At 52.1% G+C, this 22127-nt stretch overlaps 1 protein-coding gene across 1 annotated transcript; it reads left to right on the top strand.

Annotated features, from left to right (window-relative positions):
* Positions 1-1482: 1482 nt before the first annotated feature.
* Positions 1483-10974, top strand: PDGFB (platelet-derived growth factor beta polypeptide). The gene is made up of 7 exons (XM_010006389.1): positions 1483-1527; positions 3048-3144; positions 6409-6492; positions 6980-7185; positions 8867-9008; positions 9410-9579; positions 10787-10974. Exons 1-6 carry the CDS (start codon positions 1483-1485, stop codon positions 9544-9546), a joined length of 711 nt encoding a protein of 236 aa, XP_010004691.1. The 3' UTR covers positions 9547-9579; positions 10787-10974.
* The last annotated feature ends 11153 nt before the right edge of the window (positions 10975-22127 follow it).

The following is a 22127-nucleotide window of genomic DNA, read 5'->3' as shown; positions in this document are numbered from 1 at the left end:
GCCCTGTCTCTCCCCCCCCCAGTGCCAGCAGCCTGCAGAAGAGGAGGGGACATCCCTGCCAGGGAACTGGCAGAGTGGGGGAGTGGGGGAGAGCCAGGCGCTGGGGGCAGAGAGTGGGAGGATGGAGAGAACAAACTTACTTTCTTCTAGGAATTTGGGGCCTCGCAGGAATATGAGGCCAGGCCTTGGGGCACTTGACAGCCAGCCAGGAGTCCATTGAGACAAAAGTCTTCTTTGATCTGCCGCGCAGTTAGAAAAGGAGATTGTTAACCTATGTTAGACAAATAACTCCAGAGGAGCCACTAAGCAGGAAAAGCACCAGCTGTTTGGGCTGGTCTGTTGGGGATCCCACCTCCTGCAATTCTCCTCCACCTTCTGGCCCCATGGGATTAGGTGGAGGTGGCTGAGGGACCCTTGCTTCCCTGTGTCCCAACCTCACCAAGTGCCCCGAGCCCAGCTGTGTGCAGTGCCCGATCTTAGGGACACCCAGGCATAGGGCTGGGATGAGGGGCCAGAAGCATGGCTGTTCCCAATCACAGACCCCAAAGGCAGCAAGGCTCAAAACGTGCAGCTCAGGTATGTGTAGCTGCTCCTAGGCCAGTCCTTGGATATGGTTCTGCAGCACTAGCAGAAAATAAGGAGCTTCACAGGCTTGCGGTTGTCACTGACAGAGCTGCCTCACAGACCCCAAGGAGGAGGACAAGATTATGAGCCATGTGGGCTGGTGATACGCCGTAGCCATGCTGATAGTATCTGCAACAAGAAAAAACTGTCACCTAAAACTGCTGCTGTGAGCAGGGAGGGGAGCTTATTCCTACAGGCAGTCCCCGGCAATCTGGCTCCCGAGGGCCTGCATTTGCAATCCCTGATTCATATCTGTTCCCCCTGCTCAGTTAGCAAGGTGACACCTTCCAGCTTTCCTCCAAAGTCACCCAGTCTCGTAACACCTGCCCACGCTCTCCCCTAGCGAGTGCCAGAGTTTAAAATAAAGTTCCGTTTCCTACACGTATTAAGTGTCAGGAAGGACCAGGGGCAACAGTGCACAGCAGCATTTGTGCACAAATGCATTTGGCTGACAGGTGGAAACATTACAAAGCCTGCAATTTCACCACCCAGCACTGAGCTCTGGCTGCAAGTACTAGGAATTGCAAATGATCCCTTTTCCAGCAAACGCCGTGTGTGGCGCAAGGCAGGGAAGTGCTGCAGAGCCTCTCTGGCGCTGGGCTGTTGGTCCCACTCTTCCTCACGCGGCAGGAGTTGTCAGAAGGCATCTTCATTTCGCAGCTATTCAGTGATCCCTGAATTATACAAGTCTCTCCCTTGCTGCGCATTCATCATTGATGCTGCTTCCTCCTCCCTCGGAGACCGAGGAAGTAATGCCTGGGGATGTAAAATCTGCTTTTCGCTGCAGGCGGGTAGCCAGACCTGTGGTGAGACGTGACAGTGCCAGGGACAGAGCGGGGCAGAGAGGCTCGATCTGACATGAGCTCTCTGGTGGATCTGGCTGTGGAGATTGAAGACACTAGCGTTTGTCTGCTCTGCAGCTATCCCAGGCGGTTTCTGCCCCGTGACTTGTGCTGCAGCAGCCTTCAAGCTGCCGCGTCCTAGTTTAAGTTACGATATTAGAGGGTGGGCTAGAAGGGCTGAGGAAGGAGCGTTCCTGTTGCCACGTTAGTAGAGGCAAAGGGCAGGTGGCCAGTGGACAAGCACATGTGGTGGTGTCAGGGTGCCAGGCTCAAGCAGCCATGCAAAAGTGGCCACAGGCTTGGCCTAAAGCCTGCAAGGTTTAAAAGCCAGTGTTTAACCACCTGCCTGGCTGTTTTCCTCAAGACCAAGTGGAAGGGAAATGTTCTGCACTGAGGGCAGGCGGGGAGGGAATAGCTGTACATTAGAAGGACCACACACATGCCACCAACTCCCCATAAAACCCCGCACGAATATCCCTGCATTTCCCAAGAGCACGAGCCAAGTCTCCTCTCAGTTACAGGGGCATGTGTAGGGCTGTGGCTCAGACGGCACCCAGCGCCCGGCTGAAAGAGCAGCTTTTCCGCATGAGTAGCCCTGAATGAAGAGAGCTGGGAGCTAAGCAAACACTTTGGCCAGTACTTTCCTCCGTCTCTTTTTCTAGTCTTTCGGAAGTATGTTTTAATCAGTGCTTGCTTTCCCACACCGCTGCTTTGTAGTCTTGTTAAGTGCTGTCACTGGGGCCCATTGAAGCCTGGTGCCAGAGGAAAATTCCCAAGAGATTGATGGCTTCGCACCTGCCCGCACAAACCCTGAATTTGGCCCATCGTCTGATGTCTGTAAACCTGCTCACTGAAGGTTTTTTTGGCACTGGCGTGCAATGACATCCAAACTCCCATGCGTTTCTTCACCCAAATTAGCTCCTCAGCCCACTGCCTTGCCCAGCCTTTTGCATCCTCCCTGCAGAGTTAGTGGTTTTACTGCGGGCTCAGGCCGGAGCAGCCTCAGCTGTGAAGCTCAATCTCCCTCTACAATCCCCACCTTTTCTTCTTTTTTTTAAAGAGTATGCAAATGGTGTATATTATTGGGCCTCTGTGGTTTGAAAATACACGCGCACGCACACGCACACACACACGATATCTCACAAAGCCCGTGAGAGTGTTTCATAACAGAGGGAAATATTGGGAAGGTTTTATCTGATAGCGTAAGGGAAGTCTGTTAAAACGCCTTTACTGCAGGCCGCAGGAATAAGAAGCCACCTGTAGAAGTCATCCAGCACCGGTGAAGGAAGCCTCGCTGGCTGCTTGCATAGTGCTCAGGGCTCTGCTGCACAGGCTGGGTGTTTTTTGGCTTTTCCAGTCTCCTGACTGCTTTGTGAGAGGCAGCGAGGGGGGCTCTCTCGCTCAGGTTTCAGGCTCATGTCTTCATCAGGGCACGTCTTTGTGTTTCACTGGTTCTTTCGTGCCTCCTCCGTGCTCCTTTGACTCCCCTGACTCCCCCCCCCATGACGCGGTCAGTATTTGCAGATCACCTCTCTAACGCTTGTTTCTCCCTGTCTTCTCTCTTTTTTTGCCACCTGACAGGGGGACCCCATACCTGACGACATTTATGAGATTCTGGGTGGCAGCTCAGTGCGCTCCATCAGCGACCTCCAGCGCGCCCTGCGGATAGACTCCGTAGGTAAATCTCCTCTTCACCAAACACTCTCTATTTATTCTTAAGTCTTGGTGGGGGAGGGAGGGGAGATTCTGTTTTCCAGCAGGCACACCACCAACAGACCTCACTATAAATATAGGATTCAGTCAGGAACCAAGACCTGGCTGTTTACACACCTACTCCTCCTGAAACCTGTGGGAGTGAGGCAGCTGGATGCCTTTTTTGATCTCCTCCTACTTGCCTGGTCTATCGAGGGACGTTGCCTTCCAAAAATGATAGGAGGTGGGCAAGGTGAATGCAAGGAACTGAGGTCTGCACATTTCACTTTGCGAGATGCACAGGCAGCAGGGCTTGAATTAGCCAAGGAGGTGGAGAAATGGGAGGTGGAAAGGGGGTGATAGAGGAAGAAAGGGCTGAGTGAGTTCTCAGGTTTAGCATCCACAAAAGGCCACGGACTCCCAGAGGCTGTTAGGATGAAAGCACCACAGCACGCGTCTGCGGGTGAGATATGGGACAGGGGCTAAGTCAGGGTAGCGTCGCTTCACCTCCTGCCCGTAGATAAGAGCTCCAGGGGCTGCAGGGCCTTGGGGTCACTTGGCCAGGGCTGAGCACAGAGAGCAGCGGGAGCGGTGAAGCGTGGAGGGGTCGGCACGTGTGGGAATCCGAGCACGCGCCACAGCGGCTGGGCTGGCCCAGGAATTTATTTATAAATGGTCTCTTCAGAGCAAATTCCTTTCTATTCTAACCCTGCTCCCGCCCGTCATTCCCCCGGCCCCCCCAGCTCCCCTTCGCTCTCGTGTTTTGTCTGTTTGGAGCTTTGTAATCCTTGCCGAGACACTATCTACGGGGGAACAGAATTTCCTGCTTTTGTTTCCTATGCCAGTCCAACCACTGGCGCAGTCTCAAAAGCATTCCCGCTGCCTTTCAAAACGGCCCTGGAGGGGCAGAGGGGGGGGGAAAAAGCGAGGGGGAGGGCACCAGCTGCGTTCAGCTATTGTTTGCCTTAGAAAGAGGCAACGAGGCTCCCCACCACCACCACCACAGCCGCTCCCTGCCCTCACCAGTTCCCTCCTCCTTGTCCATGAGCCACACAATGGGGCAACTTCCAAAATTAGCTGTGCTGGATTGTCCCAGGCTGGTCCCCCCTCCGCCCCAACCGTCTTCAGTGCTGACCTGGGGTGTAGAGGGACAACCTAGGGGAGGGAGTGACCTGGTTTTCAATAGGAGATTTGTTTCCAATCAACAGTTGTTGCTGTTAGGTTTTTTTTTCCCCCTCTCTCTCTTCTGATCGACTCAACCTCTGCTCACAAGGCAGCCCCCACCCTTGTTTGATAAAATGCCAGGCGGCACAGGATGGAGGGGTGGGGAAGAATGGCTGAGAAGATGCGTGCAGTCTGTCATGTCCTGGTGTCTAAGGAACAGATACATCTCTGTCGCAGTTACTAACCACCCTCACAGTTAAGAAATAAAATGGGCTTCTCTAGTTGGCATGAAAAGCCCACGGTATGGGAGAAAGGCTGCAGGGTTTGAGTGACTGGTTTCACTTCAGGTCCCAGATGGGAAAGGCTGGTCGGGGAGATGGGAAACGGTGCTGCAAAGCTGTCTCTGTGTTGCACCCTCTGGCTTTCATCTACTCCCAGATAGTAACTGAGGGGCACCACCATTCACTTGCCCTGTGTGAAATTAGCATATTAGCAAATAAGTGTATTAGCAAGATAATCTCAAAGCAGCTGGAGCTGTTCCCTTTGCTGTCCATGCACCCTGTATGTGTCACAGCTGCTGCCCTTCACTGACATCACAGGGAGCCAGGATTAGGCAGCTCCAGGAGGGAGGTGAGCTGAGATGCTGCTCTCCAGAGCTTAGACACTACTGCTACTACTTATTATTTACTACTTACTACCCTGTACTACTTACTGTTACTCCAACAACAGAGGTGTGTAGAGTGGGGGTCATCTCCCTGAACTGTGTCTGCCCACAAAGCAGGCGGGCCCTCTAAGCTAGTCATCCAGACATCTTCTGTAGCCCCTAGAGAACTACATATCCTTCTAGGGCATGATCCAGTGGATCTCATTTTGGGTGTCTGCCTCAGGGCAAGATGGATGCTGTCTTAGAATTGATCATGCCTCTCCAGCAGCTTTAAAGGGTGTCTGTCTGGCCACCTCAAGCATAGATGTTGCCTGGTCAGGCACACGATTCCTGCCTTGTGAATACAGCCTCTGTACACCCATCCCAAATCCTTCAGCAATTCCTTCAGAGCTGAGCAGAGAGCAAAGTCTCTTCTCCCTCTTATAAGAAGGCAGGGCTGAGGAAGAGGAATGGGACATGATAGGTATGGGAAGTCTGCTCCAGTGCACATCTGATAAACAGAGATCTTCCAGTGGCCCCAAATTGCCTTTAAGAAAATTGCTCCCTTGATGCTGACGTCCATTCAGCTTCCTTCAGCTGCTAAAGCAGGTCAGAGAAGGAAAGAGCTGTGGCTGGGTGGGAGCTATCTCCGAGCGCAGCCATTGTCTGGAGCTCAGGAGGGGCTGTGTGTTGGAGTGCTCCATGGGGATTCTGGGCATTTCTCTATTGAGCACTTCCTATGGGAAAAAGCAGTGGGGTGGGAGGGAACTGCTCAGGGCTGGCCTGAATGCTATCTGTCTTCCTCTCCCATCACTGACTGAGCCACCTCCAGATCCTGCAACTTACCTTACAGTAATGTAGGAGAAAATTAAACTTTATTTTTCTGTTCTTCTGTCATAAAACTGACTCTAACCTAGAGTGGGTGCAGTGGGTTGGAAGAGGGAACACAAGCACCCCACCTCCCACCCATCATCGCTTGCCCTCTCACCCCCCAACTTTCTTAGTCCCAAGCCATCCCAGCAAGGCACCTCAGTGTTATATACCAAACTTTCTGCTGGTCCCATCTGGTCTTTGATCCTCCTTGTTCTATTCTGGTCTCAGACTGGTGATTTGAATCCCTCAGGATTCTTGACACCGTCTGACATCAGAAAGCCCTGCCGTACACCTTGTAACTGTTGAGCTTGAGTTTTCATCTTCCAGACCTGGCTGGGACTCCTTTTTCACAATAGACTTGTAGCTTTGAGCTGCCTAGTCTGAGCCAAGGGCAAACCTAGAGTGTCAAATGCCCAAGCAGAGCTGTGACCTTGCTGATGGATTTACACATAGCATGACATACTGGGGCCATGGTTTATCCTACGTCTCTGCACTTTGTCTGAGCACAAGTGCCTGCCATCTTCTCATGCCTCTACCTGGTGCTATTAGATCATGTTTTTCCCTTTGCAGAGGAGGATGCCTCGAGCCTGAGCTTGAATACAACTCAACCTGGTCAAAACCCGGTGGCCCTGTCTCGAGAGCGACGAAGCCTAGGTGAGTCAGGGCGTTCCACCTTGTGATTGTTGGGACACTCACCTGAGAAGCTGTGTCTGGGTGTAGATGCATGTCTGTGACACGTGTGGGGGGGTAGAGGTTATAGTGAACATGGATATGGAGAGAGATGAGAAGGAGGGCCTGGGCCTTGTGTAGGATCTAGGTGTTATGCTCCAAGAGGGTAGGAGAGAGAGGCTGGAGCTCTGCAAACTGCTGTGCTTTAAATACCCCTGGTGCTGATTTGCTCTAAGTGTCACCTCCTGCCTAGGACTGCCACTGCAGTGAGAACCATCATTTTACTGGGAGGTCCTCCCCAGGGTGCAGCTCTGTCCAGGGAGGGAGCTTGAGGGGTGGGAGGAGGAAAAAGAACATCTGTGTATGTGTGAGAGCTGTGTGGGGTCTTTCTCTTGAGTAGAGGTGGCTGCAGCGGGTTGGTAACAGCTGCAAAGACTGTTTCATCCCACCTTCTTCTCTTGGCCCTCCACAGATGCTCTGGCAGCAGCAGAGCCAGCTGTCCTCGCAGAGTGCAAGACGCGGGCAGTGGTCTTTGAAATCTCCCGCAACATGGTGGACAGCACCAACGCCAACTTCGTGGTGTGGCCGCCCTGCGTGGAGGTGCAGCGCTGCTCCGGGTGCTGCAACAACCGCAACGTGCAGTGTCGCCCCATGCAGATTCGTGTCCGGCACGTCCAGGTACGGGAGATGCCTCTCTCTGCTCCCTCCTCCCACAGCCCTCCTCCATCCCCACCCCACAAAACCAAAGCCACAGCGGGTCTCAGGTGCCAAGGCTCGTTGCAGCCTCTGGCGCGGGGTGATGTCCGGTGCGGGGTCACATCTGTCAAACCAGCTGCTCGGAGGGCTGGTGCTGTCCAGCAGCTGCGGACTGTCACCATAGTGGAGCTACAGGGCCTGGTCCCCAGCTGCAGCTCCACGCCAGGGCTGTATCTGTGGCTGGAGGTGGCCTTGTCTGCTGTGTTAGAGGAGAAACAGGATGCTTTTGTCATTCTTAATGCAGAAAAAGAGGAAGGCTTGCAGTATCAGTGCTCCGTCCCCTCGCTGCTGCTGCAGCTTCTTCCCAAGACACACACTGGAGCAGCTTCTCCTCTTTCTCATCCCCACGGTTACCTCCTGACCCACTCCAGCAGCAAGCAAACACTTGATGGTCAACTGCTTGCTCTGATCCTGCCCTCCTCACAGCTACCAGTGATTCTCTCACAGCTTCCTCCCAGACAGCTTGTTTAAAAATATTACTTGTCCCATACTAATCCTCTGCCTGAGCTGTAAGAGACTCCCCCAGGCAGGCAGCAGAGGTTGGCTGGGAGAGGTTGTATTCACACAGTCCTTTTCATCAGGAAATTCCTTTCTCAGAAAAGCCAGGCTGAATGGGGAAAATTGGGGGGGGGGAGCAGGAGTTGTTTTTGTGGAAAAAACAAGTGAGGGGTCAAAAGCCAGCCTGAAAAAGTGACCTGGAAATGGTTTCTTTGAGGACAGAGGTCTCCCTATTGTTTGGCTGGAAGTGTTTGTCTAGTGAGCAGCGTGTGGCCTGAAGCGTGTGGAGTGGGCTTTCAAGGAAAGATAAACAGCCTGGCTGCTTTGGCTCTGGCTGAGGGATGCTGCTGGGGGCAGTGGGCTTAGAGGAATTTAATCCCAGACGTGCGGCAGCACAAGTATTTATAGCTTGTGGAGCACTTCAGGGACCGCAGTCATGTTAGATAAGCCGAGTGGGGTCAGGTCTGGCTGCTTCTGGAATGGGAGGACCCCCTAGAAAGCTTGTGCCCTGTGGTGGGATGTGGAACAGTGAGTCTTCCTTCTGAGTCAGCACTGGTGGAGAGTCTGAGGGAATTTCCAGAGCACCGCCTTTCCCATGAAGCACAGAGCTGAGGGCTTCAGCCCTGCGAGTTATTAAAGAGCTTGAGACAAATTCAGACAGGCCTCAGCAGAGCTGGTGAAGCTGTGCTTGCTTGCATCAGGACCAAGTTTTTCTCCTTTTGCGCTTCCTGTAGGATCCCATGGCAATTAATTCTGGTTGGCCCCAGGTCTCCACCATCACATCGGTCAGAATCAGGCTAGTGTGTTCTGCACGTCCCATGTTTCTGACTGTGATCACCCAGTCATCCTGCTCAAGCAGCGGTGATAATTTGGAACAGGGGAAATAACCAGTCACATCTGAACTTCCCTGATCTAGGTCTGCTCTGCTGGTGTGTGCAGAATGAGCTCCCATACACACTACCCCTGAATTTGAACAGTACTCTATAAACTGCCTCCTGACCCTTTAGGAAGAAAGCCAGTACTGAAGTGTGCTGATGCTGATTATTTCTGCAGAGCAGGAGCTAAAGCTGTATTTACCTTTTGCTTGCCTCCCTCTTCCAAATAGGTGAACAAGATCGAATTTGTCCAAAGGAAGCCAAAATTCAAAAAAGTCGTTGTGCCTTTGGAGGACCACGTGCAGTGTCGGTGTGAAGCAGTGTCCCGTCCACCCCCCAGGAGCAGCTGGCCAGGGCCACGTGAACAGAGACGTAAGAATCTTGGCATTAGTAGAGGGGTGGGAGGCGTAAGAAGAGAGTCTGGGAAGAGAGGGAAGAGCCCTCCGCTGGTTTTAGTCTGCTTAGTTCCAGTGATTCCCATGGGCCTTCACATGGCCCTTATACCAGCTGAGGGACCTTTCTCAGGATATCTGCCTGCCAGCAAGGGGCTGAAACTGAGAGGAATGAGGGAGGGGAAGGTGAGAGGTGAGAGGAAGGGCATCGTGAGAAAAGGGAGAGGGCAGAGACTGCAGAGGACAGAGGACAAGGGACAGAAGAACAAGAGAAGGAGGCCTTGTGGCCCTCCTAATGCAGAGCTCTTTGTTGATAGTGCGTGGAGAAAGATATTTCAGCATGACCCAGCTGTACAGACACTCTCCCCTCTGTTTTGGCAGGCTTGTCACCATCGTTCACCACACCAGCTGTGTCACAGAGGCAGCGAGTGCGCCGGCCGCCGGCACAGAAGAGGAAACATAAGAAGTACAAGCATGTCAATGATAAGAAAGTGCTGAAAGAAATCCTCATAGCATAGAAGTGCTGGCAGGCGAGAGAGAGCACAAGGCAGGTAACAGCAAGCTGCTTTTCCAGCTGGGAGAAATGCACTCCCAGGACACGGTTCTGCCCGAGCACCTCGGACACTTCCCACAGTACCAGCTGTGCTTTCAGCGTGGGGTTACTGCAGGGCTTGGCTGTGATAAAACTGGGGCTGAAGGAAGGGGAAGGACTAGGCTGGGACCCAGCGCGTGCATCCTATTTATGTCTTTATGGCTCTACTTAAGGTTGGAAGGATCATCCTGCAACCATATTTGCCCTCGGGCCCTTCCCTCTCCTTTCTCTGCCTCCCTTACAGGCAGAGAGTCTGACTTCTTTCTACACCTAAATCCCCTCGGGGTGCACGCAATTCATCTCTTCTGCGAAGCAACTCCTGTTCTCCTTTCTCTATTGATTCTCTGTTGAAAGCAGAGAATTAATGTTGCTCTGGGGATTCCTTTTCCTCTTGTGTCATTAGCTGAGTTGGCAAAAAGACTGAAAAGAAAAGCAGCAACACTTTTTGTACATCCTTCTCCTCATGGGAAGCCTATATGCATAAAAAAGGTCATACCAGGGGAAAGGAGAACTGGAATCTCTGGCAAGAGATCTGGACTTTGTCAGCCCAGGGTCTGATTCTTCTCTCCTGGACTTGTGTAAACAGGAGTAATTCCCTCGTCATCAGAAGAATTTCAGTGGTACAAGGGAAAGGAAAATAAGCCCTGGTTCCCTGTGAGAGAGGGGAAGGTGCAGAAAAGAAGGAGTAGCCAGGGCACAGACCTGGGAGGGGGGAGGTTAACAGGGAAAGCCCTGGTCTGTGACTCAGCAGTTCCAGCTTCTGCCACTGTCCCTTGAACAGGCCTGAGCTGCTCACTTCATGTTCTCTTCCCCTCGCCTTGGAAAAGGGGGACGATGGGCTTCCACAGCGGGGCATTTCAGGAGCTGGGGATGAGGGGCTCCAGGCAGTGTCTTGGGATTGGTATTCCCACGCTTAGCACTATGGGGATGCTGATTATCCCAGGATCTTCCTGGCCAGCCCCAGGTTCCCAGGGTAGAAATGCAAATCTCAGCTCTGGCTCAAGCTGTTCAGGAGAAAAAAATAGAGAAGGTCAAAAGCCCTCCTGGGCTTCTAATCTGACACTACAACTCAAACATTTCCAGAGGAGAAAATGGGAGAGGAGGGGAGTTGCAGGGACAGAGGGTCACATATTCTAATGCTGTGTCTGTTTTTATTTCTCTTCCAGGTTTATTTAATATATTTGCTGTATTGCCCCCATGGGGTCCTTGGAGTGATAACTTTTCTTCTTTGTCTGTCTGCCTCGACGTCTGATTCAGACGGCAATTGGTGCTGCCCTTTCCATCAGTGGACCTTCTCCCACCAAAGCCTCTCCCTTCTTTCATTTATTAGCATACTTTTAAAGTTTTACACAAACAAAGAAAGGACAAACATGACCTATATATATATGTATGAGAAAAGAACAAAGTACAAGTAAAACCTTGAACCCAGACACCCACAACATGCAATGAGGACAGGATAATGCCTTCCCTGCTCCAGAGGACAGGATGGAAAATGTGAAAAGGAAAGTGGGTCCAATTTCTTCTGAGGGGAGGACAAAAACAAACAGACAGCGAGCAGAAGGGGAATATTCTCCCTTCCCCTCATGTTTCTGGTAAGGCTGGGGGGCCCAGCTGAGATCAATACTTGCACTGGACCTATGTTTTGAAAACAGGCATCTCTCTGATTGTGAGCGGCAACCCAAGATGGAAAATGCACTAAGGACTTTTATCACGCTACCTGGACAGATATATATTTTTAATGTGCGTGTGTATATTTTATTTCAAAGAAGAAAAACCAAAACCACTAAGATATACAACATCTCGGGGAACAGAACACAAAAGAAGAAAGAAAAAAAAAGAAGAAGAAAAAGTCAAAACAAAAAAAGCGAAGAAGCCAAATGCATTCCCCCCCTCCCTTTCCCCTCCTGCTCCTGGTGCTGACTGGAAGGTGTTTGGATTGTGGGGAAGGAGGAGGCGGTGGCAGGATCATCTCCACGGCCCCGGCCCCTGCCAAGAGGAGCCATCTTTGCACATGTTGGTGGAGAATTCAACTTTCCAGGCTTGGACTCAGAGTATTTTTTAAATTCGCTCTGTATGTGTGCGCGTGTATATCTGTGTGTATATACGTGTGAGTGTGTGTGTGTATGTGTATTTATACATGCATATATAAATATATATATAAATATATATATATGTTCTTAAATGGATTTCATTCCCCAGTGGCAGGAAGCTCAGAGGCCGTAGGGCTGGCAGAAAAGAACACTGTTACTGTAAGGTGCCTACAAGGTCTGGGATGGGGCAGGCAGGGACATCATCTGATCTCTCTCTATCTTGTTGCCCTTTTCTCTCGCTCTCCACCAACCCCCCAGCACAACTTCCTCACAGGAGGCAAAGTGGCACCACAACAAGACCAACAACAGCCAAACTTAGAAGCATGACTTAATCTTGGTTAGCTGCCCTTGCCTGCTCTGTGGTCCTGAAAGCAGAATCATGTCATTCCCCCGGGGTTTTTAACCCCTTCGCAGTGTCCTGCACACTGTGCCTTCACTGCTCTCTCCCTGCCAGTGTTCCTTCATCCCCCATTTTTTCCCCTCACTTTTTCACTATCAAATTTCTTCTGAATTCTGCCCATTAGGTGTTCCAAGCCCACCTAACTTGGAAGTTGGTCCAAGATGTGGGCAGCTCAGTATAGATATAGAGAAAGAACTTAGAATGGCCTTTGTACTTGGCAGCAGCTGGCTGAGTCAGCAGTGAGCCCTTCTAAGTGAGGACAACTCTGAGGACAACTGGAGGGTCTGTTGTAGAATCCCTCCCAGGCCACTGACTGCTCCAGAGGAAGGAGGAGAGGACTCCGCAGGCAGGGGCTACTCCTACACACCAAATACTCAGTCACCATTAGCAGAAATCTTGCACATGCCAGGAATTTCCAGCATCACCTCAGAGTCCTGCTCCTGGGTTGTGCCATGCTGGGCGGTGTAGAGTGACACATGAAGTCAGTGCCTGCCTCGAGCTAGCCAGGCAGTCCTCCCCTTCCCTCCTGCCTCCAGCCACTTCTCCCCTCACACACGCCTCTGTGTCAGGGCAAAGCCCCCGCAGGAGCTGGAGGAATGAGGCAAAGCTGCAACCTGGGACTTGTAACGAGTTGTGGAGGGACCCAGCCCTCACCTCCTGCAAGCCCAGAGCACTTCTCGTGCCGCTGCCGAGGCTCCCTCCCACCAACCCCGAGCCCTCAAGTCTTAAGAGACTTTGTTCTCCTCTTCCAAAATCTGTTTCCTTTGGTTTGTAAAGATGGTGAGGTTTTATTTTATTTTAAATTTTTTTTTGCCTTTTTTTTAATGTAAAATTAATTTATACTCAGTATTGTATTTAAAGTTGTAAAAAAGAAAAAAAAAATAAGAAAAAAAAGGAAACCAAACCTCTCAAATGCCATTTTCTTTTTCTTTTGTGAACTAAACAAAATGCAGAGGCCAGACTAGCTCAGTGCGGGGCAGAGCGGGATTCCCAGGGCCTCCAGTTTCATTTTCAGGACACTTATTCCGAGATTGCAGAGAGAAGCAACCGGAGCTGGGAAAGTCCTCAGAGCCCACGCACAGCCCTGCCCACAGCTGGCCAGCAGTGCTGCACTGCTCCTTCCCCCCTGTCACCCAGCACTCGGGCTGGTTTGAAATGATTCAGGTGCTGGGGATTTCACCTCAAAGAGGTCCCCTTCTCCTTAGCTGCTCAGTTCGGACACCCGGCCAGAATTTCCCTGCGCTTTCATCTGATCTCCAGATTCCTCTGCTTTGAAGAGCTTGGGACAGTCGGCACTGTTTACACTCGCCAAAGCTGTACAAACAGTCAGCCCCTTCCCTCCTTAGTCACATTGTCTAGACAACTGCAGCCCTTCCCTCGGCTGGGAAGGCCGCTGTGCTTCCCTTTCCTCTGAGCAAGTGAGGCATTACATATCTGGCCTTTGGGCACAGGGCCTGGGGGAGCTAATGCAGCTGCTGGCCTGTGCCTCGGTTTTGGGGTCCCCCAGGCACATGCACAGCATCTCCAGTCCACAGCTCAGCTCTGAGGAGTGTAGACCCAAGTGGGTACTTGTGCTTTGACAGCACCCAGCTGGGTGTCTGGGTGTGCTCCAGGCTGTCCCAAGGGAACAAGCACTCCCAGGTGTGCACCCAGCTCCAGCGTGGCTCATGTGGGATGACAACACGCTGGGAAGGGAGCTGGAGGAGGGGTGAGTTCTGTCTGCCCTCAGGGATGGAAAAGCACAGGCGGAATCATAGCGAGGATAATGATCACATCCCTACTCTGATTTTGTTATGATAATCTGTTGGGAAGAAAGATTTTTGGCGTGAAACTTCTTTGAACTTGAGGGCCTCACTGGCAGGGAATCTGGGGAGCAAGGACTGCAAAGAGGGGTAAAAGGCACAGGAGATAAAGTGTGTCAGCCCGGACCAGGGGTAGGAAGGAGGGCTGGGCATCCCAGGGGGCCAGCACCCGGCCTGGCCCCGGGGAGGGGTGTACAGACCCACCCTCCAGCGTTTTTTCAGGGGGCGGGGGGGCAGGAGGGCAGGCACCTGCCCTGCTTCTCCAGGCTGGTTTGCATCCACCCGGCCAAGCCAAGCTCGGGAAAGAAGTCCTGGAGGCAGCGCTGGGAGGGCTGCATCATGCCACTGGAGAGCACCTCCCTCCATGCAGGGGTGCCATGCCCCGTGTTACAGGTGATCTTGGAGGAGCCGCGGGGCTTGGCAGCTCTCCCTGATGCTTTACCTAAAGGCCCAGCCTCAGGATATGCCATTCAACTGGAGGTTGAGCTTGGTGTTGGAGGAAACGCATCCAGCCTTTGAGGTGGCAGAGTGGCTTTGGTGATGGGTCTTCCTGTGAGAACACAGCTCCCAAAAACGCCAGATGCACAGGAGAGTGATCCCAATGGGATATTCAGGTGTAAAAGGCAAAACTCCATGTTTTAAACCAGGGTTTGAGCTTTTTAGTGTTGAGGGCTTGCAACACTAAAGCTGTCACATGATCAAGCAAAGCAAAAAAACATTTTGCAAGAGTTTCATCACCAGGCCCAGGGAAACCCTTGACCACTTGCTTATTTTATTGGTGCTCAGTGAAAGGCTTAAGCTCACCCCCACGCTTGGCCACGGATCGAAGCAAGAGCCTTTGTCAGCCCAGCCATGTGGCATGAAGCCCACACAGGCCTTCCCTTCCCCACACTCGGCTCATGCCCTCCTGGCATCAGCTGTGTCCCCCACCACAGCCACCCTGTCCCACTGCCCGACCTGCCCACACTCTGGACACAGCTAGGAGAGGGCTTGGTTGGAGCCACTGCCATCCCGTAGGATCCTGGGGTGGGACAGGGATGTGTCGGAGGGTGGTCCTGTCTTACTGTCCGTGTATGAGTGCCTGGTGGGCCCTGGGGGTGGAGAAGCTGTCTGTGCCAAGGGAAAAGTTGGGAACAAAAGGGAGGAAAATTTGAAGAATTAAAAGCTATTTAGGAAAAAAACCACCACCACCAACAACAAAAGCCAACCACCAAAAAAAATCCAACAAAAAAACCCTTGCCTGAGCATGCAGCTGTTCCCTGCTTGCCTTCATGCAGCCCATGACCAAATGGTGTGGCCCCCCTCCAAGCTGTGATCTGCCCATGACCAAGTGAACTTGTTGCAGGCTTGGGAATTTCCCATCTTAAAAGACATGGTGAGGAAGCCAGGCAGCCTTGGCTGTTTGGGGCTTTAAAAGGATTAAAGGAACAACAGAGCCCTCCAAAAAATGAGCAGGAAGAGGGTGGGAAGTGGAGGGAACCCCAGACTCTGGGGGACTCCCTGCAGCTAGTGCAGGCATTGGGTTAACGTGAGAGCCCCATTCACAGTGGTGGGTCTGTGGGGCTCTTGGCAGAGGAGCCAGGAGGGGAAAGAGATCAAAATGTAAAAGGATGGATGCGGTCCTCTACCCCTTTTCCTCCTCCAGCCAAGCAGATACCAAACAGGACTCTCTGGGCACTTGTGTTCCCAACGAGGGCCACAGAGAAGCTGGGAGGAAAGCAGCCTAGAGGGAAGCAACTCCCTTGTAATTACTAACTCAATAAAAGAAGCTGTTTGCAAGTGATTAAGCAGCAACCACCGAACGCGGCGGGGAGCTGGGCAGCAGGGAGGTTTGTGGCTTGACAGTCGATGCATGTTTCGAAATATTTGCTGTGGTTTAATTTCTTTTTTTTTTAGGTTTTTTTTGCACATGCAGCAAAAGAAAGGATGGTGCAGAGATGTCAGGCAACTATCACCACTGCAGGTCTTTTCCTCAGAAGCTTTGGAAAACTCCTGAGTTCCCAAATGCCCTGACCTTTGGCCCTGGCCACTGCTGGCCAGTGCAATCAGTGAAAATAAGCTCTGCTCCCAGTCCCAGGCCCTGCTTGGGTGTTTTCTGCATGAAGAAAAACTATTTTTCAGTACAAATCTTGACACAGACCTGGAGAAGCGCAGAGGAGAAGATTATAGCTACTGCTGCAGCCCAGAGCTGGTGGCAAGTGTTGGTGTCAGAGGCAAATCAAATGAGGTCAGAGCAGGAAGAGTGATGATTAATGAACCAAAGTGTGCTCCAGCAGAGAAGCCCTTGCTGAGACATAAGCATGTAGTTGCAGCCCAGGGCACCCAGGAGATGTTTGGCCAGAGGGCTCTGGATGCCCCACAAGGGATCTTCTCCCCTGGTGATATCAAGTGTCTCCCATGAGGGTCCAGCACACTGACAGCCTTACACAGATGGGGTCACATGTGAACCACACCATGCACCTGCTGAAAAATACGGCAAATGGCTGGAAGGAGACACATGGCAGGTGGGATGCTCTTCCTCTCCTCTAGCGGGTAGGGGCCAGGGTTTCCCAGAGCAAGCAGGGCTGCAGAGGAGGCAGCAGAGCTCAGCCAGGTGTATGGAGCTGGGTGTGGAGGAGGTCCTGAGGATAGCTGCATACCTGGAAGGGATTTCACCACTCCCCAGGCCTCAGCTGGGGAAGTCAGCAGGCTCTACAGACATTGGTGGGTCATCAGCCCACTTGGGAGAGCTGACATTTGGGCATGCCGGGACATTAGCTGCTCCCAGAAAGGTTTACTGTGACCTGGTAGACTCTGGCTTGGTGCCTATGAGGAAAAGCCCTGGGAGGTGCCTGTGTGAGGTGCCCACATTGCCCCAAGCCCTGCATATGTCTGGGTAAAGCAAGGCAGGGAACAGCCATCCCTGTGCTGCTGCTGTGTGGCCCTGGGAGGGCATCTTTCAGGGCAGGGGGGCTGAGCAAAGGGGGCTGTGCCTTTAAAGCCTGAAGAGGTGTCATTTAGGTGGAAAAAGTGCTTCACTGTGATGATGGAAATTGTTTGTATTCCACTAATTGACCGAGGAGAGAGAAAAAGAGAGAGAGAGAGAAAAGACCTTCCTTCCCTCTGACAGGTTCAGGAATTTTTTCCGCTAATCAAGAAGAAAAACAAAATGCTTGTGCTGGGAGGGGGAGGGGAGGAAAAGGGGGGGGTCTCCCTGGTGTCTCATAAACCTGGTGGCCATGGACAAAACACTGCAATAGCAGCGTGGCCTTGCCCTGGAAAGTTTGAGGCAGCTCTGGCCAGCAGAGCAAAGTGGGAGCACACCTTCCCTTGCAGGGGACTCTGCTCTGGAGCATCCCGGGCTGGGCGAGGGGCAGCCCCTTCCCAGAAGGATGCACAAAGCTCAGTGAGGAGGGATGGGAGATGCTCTACTCATCAGAGCATCCCGCCGGCTTTGTCAGCCAGTTGTAAAAGGGCTGAAACGGGCCCTCTTTGCCTTCAGGTTTGGCAGGGATGAGGCTCTCCTGGCTCAGCTGAGGCTGGTGTGAACAGCCTGGTAATCAAATACAGCATTTTCCCAGGGCAGCCTCCTTCAAGTGCGTTACATGAAACAGAAAGGAGCAGCTGAACAGGATTTGTGGTTTTTTGCCAATGGTATGTATTTTCCCTTTTCCATGGATAGTCCCACTGGGTATGCTGCAACCTATTGTTGTACTTATTTATTTACTCAGGTTTTGTAGATGGTTTCAAAGATCATGGGCAGGAAGAAGCAGCAGATGCTGCTACCATGTAGGACAGAAAACCAGCCCCAGTTTCTCACTATGAACACAGACATGGAGCCAGGTGCAGCCCCCAAACCCAGAGCTGAACCCCATTCTCTTCTCTCCCTGCCTTGACCCAGCCTGCAGAGAGAAAGCAGGGTATTTGATTGCAAGTTCATCTGATGTGTTTTCCAAACAAGAGGTTAGCTGGTTGGAGAGGTTTAGGTTAAGGAGATGCTTCTCCTTTTGGATAGATAGTCAGGTTAGGAGCATGGGTATAAGAGAAGCCCTGGGAGCTTGGAGGCTTCCCGCTGCCATGGGAAGGGAGACCAGGTGCTGATACACTAACTGGTCCCCGAGGAAGGCCAGCCAGCAACAGGGGATTTTTGCCAGCTGGAAAACATTAATATTTATGAACTTGGATTAAAAAAAATGCCTCTAAGGAATCTGGGTGCATGTGAACACCCATCCGGGAAGCAGAGGCCCTCGGGCAGCAAACGGTGGGAGCTGGCACGGTGCTGCCGTGCCCTTCTGCGCTGCGGGTGCAGCTGGGGAGGGATGTAACTGCTGCTGGCAGCATCCCTGGATTTTGGGGTACCCATGGCCACAAAGCCACAGTGTCATAAGCCTGACAGACAGCCACTTTACACCTCCCAGCCCAGGGTGCCTTTCTGGGCACCCAGACTGTCAGGTCACAACAGTTGAGTGTGGCAGAGACAGAGTTTTAGTCAGATAAGGCACAGACACCAGGGTCTGGAGAAGACCTCAAAGAGTTGGGCTTTTCAGAAGCAGGAACCTCAAACAGTTGGGCTTTTCAGAAGCATACTTTGTAGGTGACTATCTGCACAACCAGGATCAGAAGCACCCTGCTGGATTACAGCAGCCAGGAAAGCTGCTCCACAGCAAAATCCCTGCCTGTGTCTGTGGGCAAGTGGATCTTCTGGAGACCAGAACATGACAGTTTTCCTGTCAGGCTTCCCGCCGAGCCATGGGTAAGGCAGGCAGCCCCAAACATCAAGTATGATGAGTCCTTATTGAATTGGAGCTGAGCAAAACGAGAGCCTGGTGAGACCCATATGCCTGTGCTTGGCTGGAGGTGGTTCCATCTGGGACCTATTGTGGGCTAAGGTGGAGATGGAAGCAGTCACACATGGGCACTGCTTGCTTTCGAGAAAGCAACAAGCTCTGCTGCTCCCCAGGGCTGGTAGGACCTGGCTGCCTGGTGTTTGTGTCACTAGATGGGAGAGGTCACAGTGACAGGTTTTAGCAGTGTCAGAGGTGTTCTTGGTATGGGCATCTGCACCTCAGATCTCCATCACTTGTATGGGGTGGCAATAATTCCCATCCACAGGCTTGAAAATGGACCTGAGAAGTTTGTGAGGAGCTGCAAAAACCAGCTACTGAGAGACCGAGTGAACTTGTAAAGGAGTAGCAGGGTGAAGCTAAGCCCAAGAAAGGGAGGAGGGTTTTTTTGGAAAGCTTTTTTTCTAGTTTCTTTCCACCCCTCACCCAAAGACCCCTCCTGCTTGCCAGGAAACTTGGTTGGGGCAAGCATTTTGCCACCTGGCTTATGCACGCACCAGTCAAGGAAACAATTCTGCAATTGAAAGAGGAAATCTCGTTCCCTGCTATTTCCAACCTCTATTGTTTGTTACTCAACTCATGCATTACCCAGACCAGTAAGCAAGGCACCAAGATTGCAACACTATGCATGTGCTTTCAGACATTTAATTTTAGCATTGCAAGAAGGATTCGTGGTATCAAGAAAGCCTAGTTCTAAAGAAAGAGGAAACCTGTGATTCTGACACTTCATTTTGACCATAAAAGGAAGCAGATCATTTGAATGACCTAATCGGTTTAGTCATCTGGGCTGTAAAACTCTGGGAGTCCAGCAGATCCCTGCTGGGGTTTTCCCATTCCTGAGGACCTGGGTTGTTTTGGAGCCTTGGGCAGGGCTGAAGTTCTTGAGCAACTGGAGCTTTACACCTTGGATTAAGCTACTCATCTTTGGACCTTTGCTCTGGGCACCTTGGGACTCACGCATGCCCCTTCCCAAGCCATCTTGGGCTGGGATGGGCTTTGCCAGTGAGCATCAGACCTTAGCATGACTCCTCCTATGGGCCCGGGGTCATTACATGTGTTTATAAGGCACTTGTCAACATGTCCAAAATCTTCCCACATTTCCCCAGTACCAGGGCTCTCCTCAGCTGCGGATAAAAAAAAGGCTATTTACGAAGTAGTTAAATTTGAGGGATTTGGAAATAAACAGAGCTTCAGCCCTGGCAGTTGAGTTCAAAGTGCAGAAGTCCCATTTGCCTTTTCCTGCAGCATGGCTTAGTATCATTCCAGAGGTGGGTAAAAAGGCCGTCTGCACTGGGAATAAAATTGTGACCAATGCTCAAAAGTTCTTCTCTGCAGAGACAGACCCTGGGACAGCGAGGACCTAGCTCTCCACTGAGAAAAGGCAGCTTATCTGGTGTTATCTGTGGTCTCACAGATACCCTGACCCTGTATCCCAGTGGATTCCCCCACCAGTGGTACACCAAAGAAATACATAAACCTACCAAAATCACAGTAGCTTGGTGGTAAGTTCTCCCACAAACAGGAAAGCCCCAAACAAACCCCAGACCTCACCAGCTCCCCACCCCACCGCTGCCAGGGCCCAGGCAAGCAGGTGCTGGGAAGACGTTGAGACCCCTGCGGCATTCCCAGCTGTGGGCTGAACCTGCACCTAGTGTGCCCAAATTTTCTCTCTGATGGTGCATGAAGGACTGTCACCAGGACTCCCTGGAGAGCCCTCCCACAAGCCTGCCTTGGGACATGACTGCACTGGCCACTTCCTAAAATGCAGAAGCACCCCTGTTGTTTTTTTAAAAAATCTTGCAGATATAACATGCTTTCAATTCCTCAAAAACAGGGTCCCGCATGTGACCAGAGGCACAGTCCTCTTTCCTCCTGGTCCCTTCCCCTTCCACCAATACACGTGTGTGCAGCTGGTGATGGAAGCTGGTAAATCTCCTTCTCCTTCTTTTTACCACTCAGTGGGGATACATGTGCTAATTTCATTGAGAAAGTTACCAAAGCCCAGCAGGTTGTGAAAGGGGAAAGCGGGAATCTGGAGAAGGAAGAACAGGGGTGTGTGCCTTAAAGAAAGAAAGAAATCTTTCTTTTCCCAAGTACCTGGTTGTGCAAGACCCTGAGGATCTTGAATTGACTGTGAGACAAAACCATCATGACGTAGTGCTGGCTGAGGGTCAGTGTTGGCCCTGTGTGGTTTGTTGTGTCAATTGAAAAATAAATTTAAAAAAAAAAGGGGTGGGGGGGGAATGGGAAAGAAAGAAAAGAGCTCTCCTTGCTGCAGCTCTTGAAATAGCTGGTTTGAAGATCCTGGCTCACCGCTTCTAGGGTGGAGGAAACAGGTCCAGGCAGCTGGCTGAGGGGCACCCCTAGGCTCTGCACTTTGGGGGTGAAGCAGACCTGTAGGTGCCTTCCTGCACTCCCAAGAGCTGAAGTGGTGCTGACAGAAGGGTGGTACCCCATAGGCTCCTCCATTATTGTACTGGTTCCCAGTGGCAGCTTGGGAGCAGGGAGGAGCTTCAAGCATCCTACCCTCGTCTGGACTGAGTGAGAAGCTCAGTCTGGCTAATGGATGGGGAATAAGGAAAAGGAAGGGGCAGAAGAAACATGCTTATTGACAGGTAAATTCAAATATGCAGACCAGGGTAACTTCTACTCCTTTATATCTCTGTCCATGGATATCCCATGCACCCAGCAGAGAAGAGTGCAGGGCTTTCTCATCCAGTGAAAGCCCAGACTGTGATATCCAGGCACAACGTCTTTGCAGCATTGTCTTTGCTGCAAAGTAGCCAAGGGCAGGACATACAGACTTGGTGAGGCCCTGCAGCCTTCCAACCTGCAGTAGGTGCCCCCTGGTGCAGCTTCATGCCAGCACATCCTCCTGCAAGCCTGAAGCATGGGGAGCATGCTGGAAAAAGCACTCCTGGGACACAGCTGGGAAGGTCAGACTGAGGAGCAGGTGCTGGAAAAGGGGCCAAAACAGCCAGAGGAGGAGGAGATGCTAAAGGTGCCAGGTTGCTTCCATCTGGGGCACCCAGTGGCCACGGAGGGGTGGCCCAGGCTGGCCCCTAGCCCCAGTGCCATGGCCAGGCTCGCTGGGGAGGCAGCACTGGAAAAGCACTCCTGGGACACAGCTGGGAAGGTCAGACTGAGGAGCAGGTGCTGGAAAAGGGGCCAAAACAGCCAGAGGAGGAGGAGATGCTAAAGGTGCCAGGTTGCTTCCATCTGGGGCACCCAGTGGCCACGGAGGGGTGGCCCAGGCTGGCCCCTAGCCCCAGTGCCATGGCCAGGCTCGCTGGGGAGGCAGCACTGGAGGTGAAGCGTGGGTGCACAGGTGTCCCGGGTGGTCACCCGTGGGTGCCCTGTCCCCCTCCGTCCCCGCTGGGCTGTTTTGCAGC

This window comes from Chaetura pelagica, unplaced genomic scaffold, assembly GCF_000747805.2.
Source record: "Chaetura pelagica isolate M959 unplaced genomic scaffold, ChaPel_1.0 scaffold530, whole genome shotgun sequence".
NCBI classification, from domain to species: Eukaryota; Metazoa; Chordata; class Aves; order Apodiformes; family Apodidae; genus Chaetura; species Chaetura pelagica.
Note: the sequence above shows the minus strand (reverse complement) of the source record. Positions and strands in the feature narration are given on the sequence as shown.

What these genes read in the sequence shown, in the direction of transcription:
- PDGFB (XM_010006389.1), top strand. Translation starts at nt 1,483, where the DNA reads ATGAGCTCTCTGGTGGATCTGGCTGTGGAGATTGAAGACACTAGC. An exon ending in TGGAGATTGAAGACACTAGC is followed by an intron (nt 1,528 to 3,047) that starts GTTTGTCTGCTC and finishes GCCACCTGACAG; the next exon opens with GGGGACCCCATACCTGACGA. An exon ending in CCTGCGGATAGACTCCGTAG is followed by an intron (nt 3,145 to 6,408) that starts GTAAATCTCCTC and finishes TTCCCTTTGCAG; the next exon opens with AGGAGGATGCCTCGAGCCTG.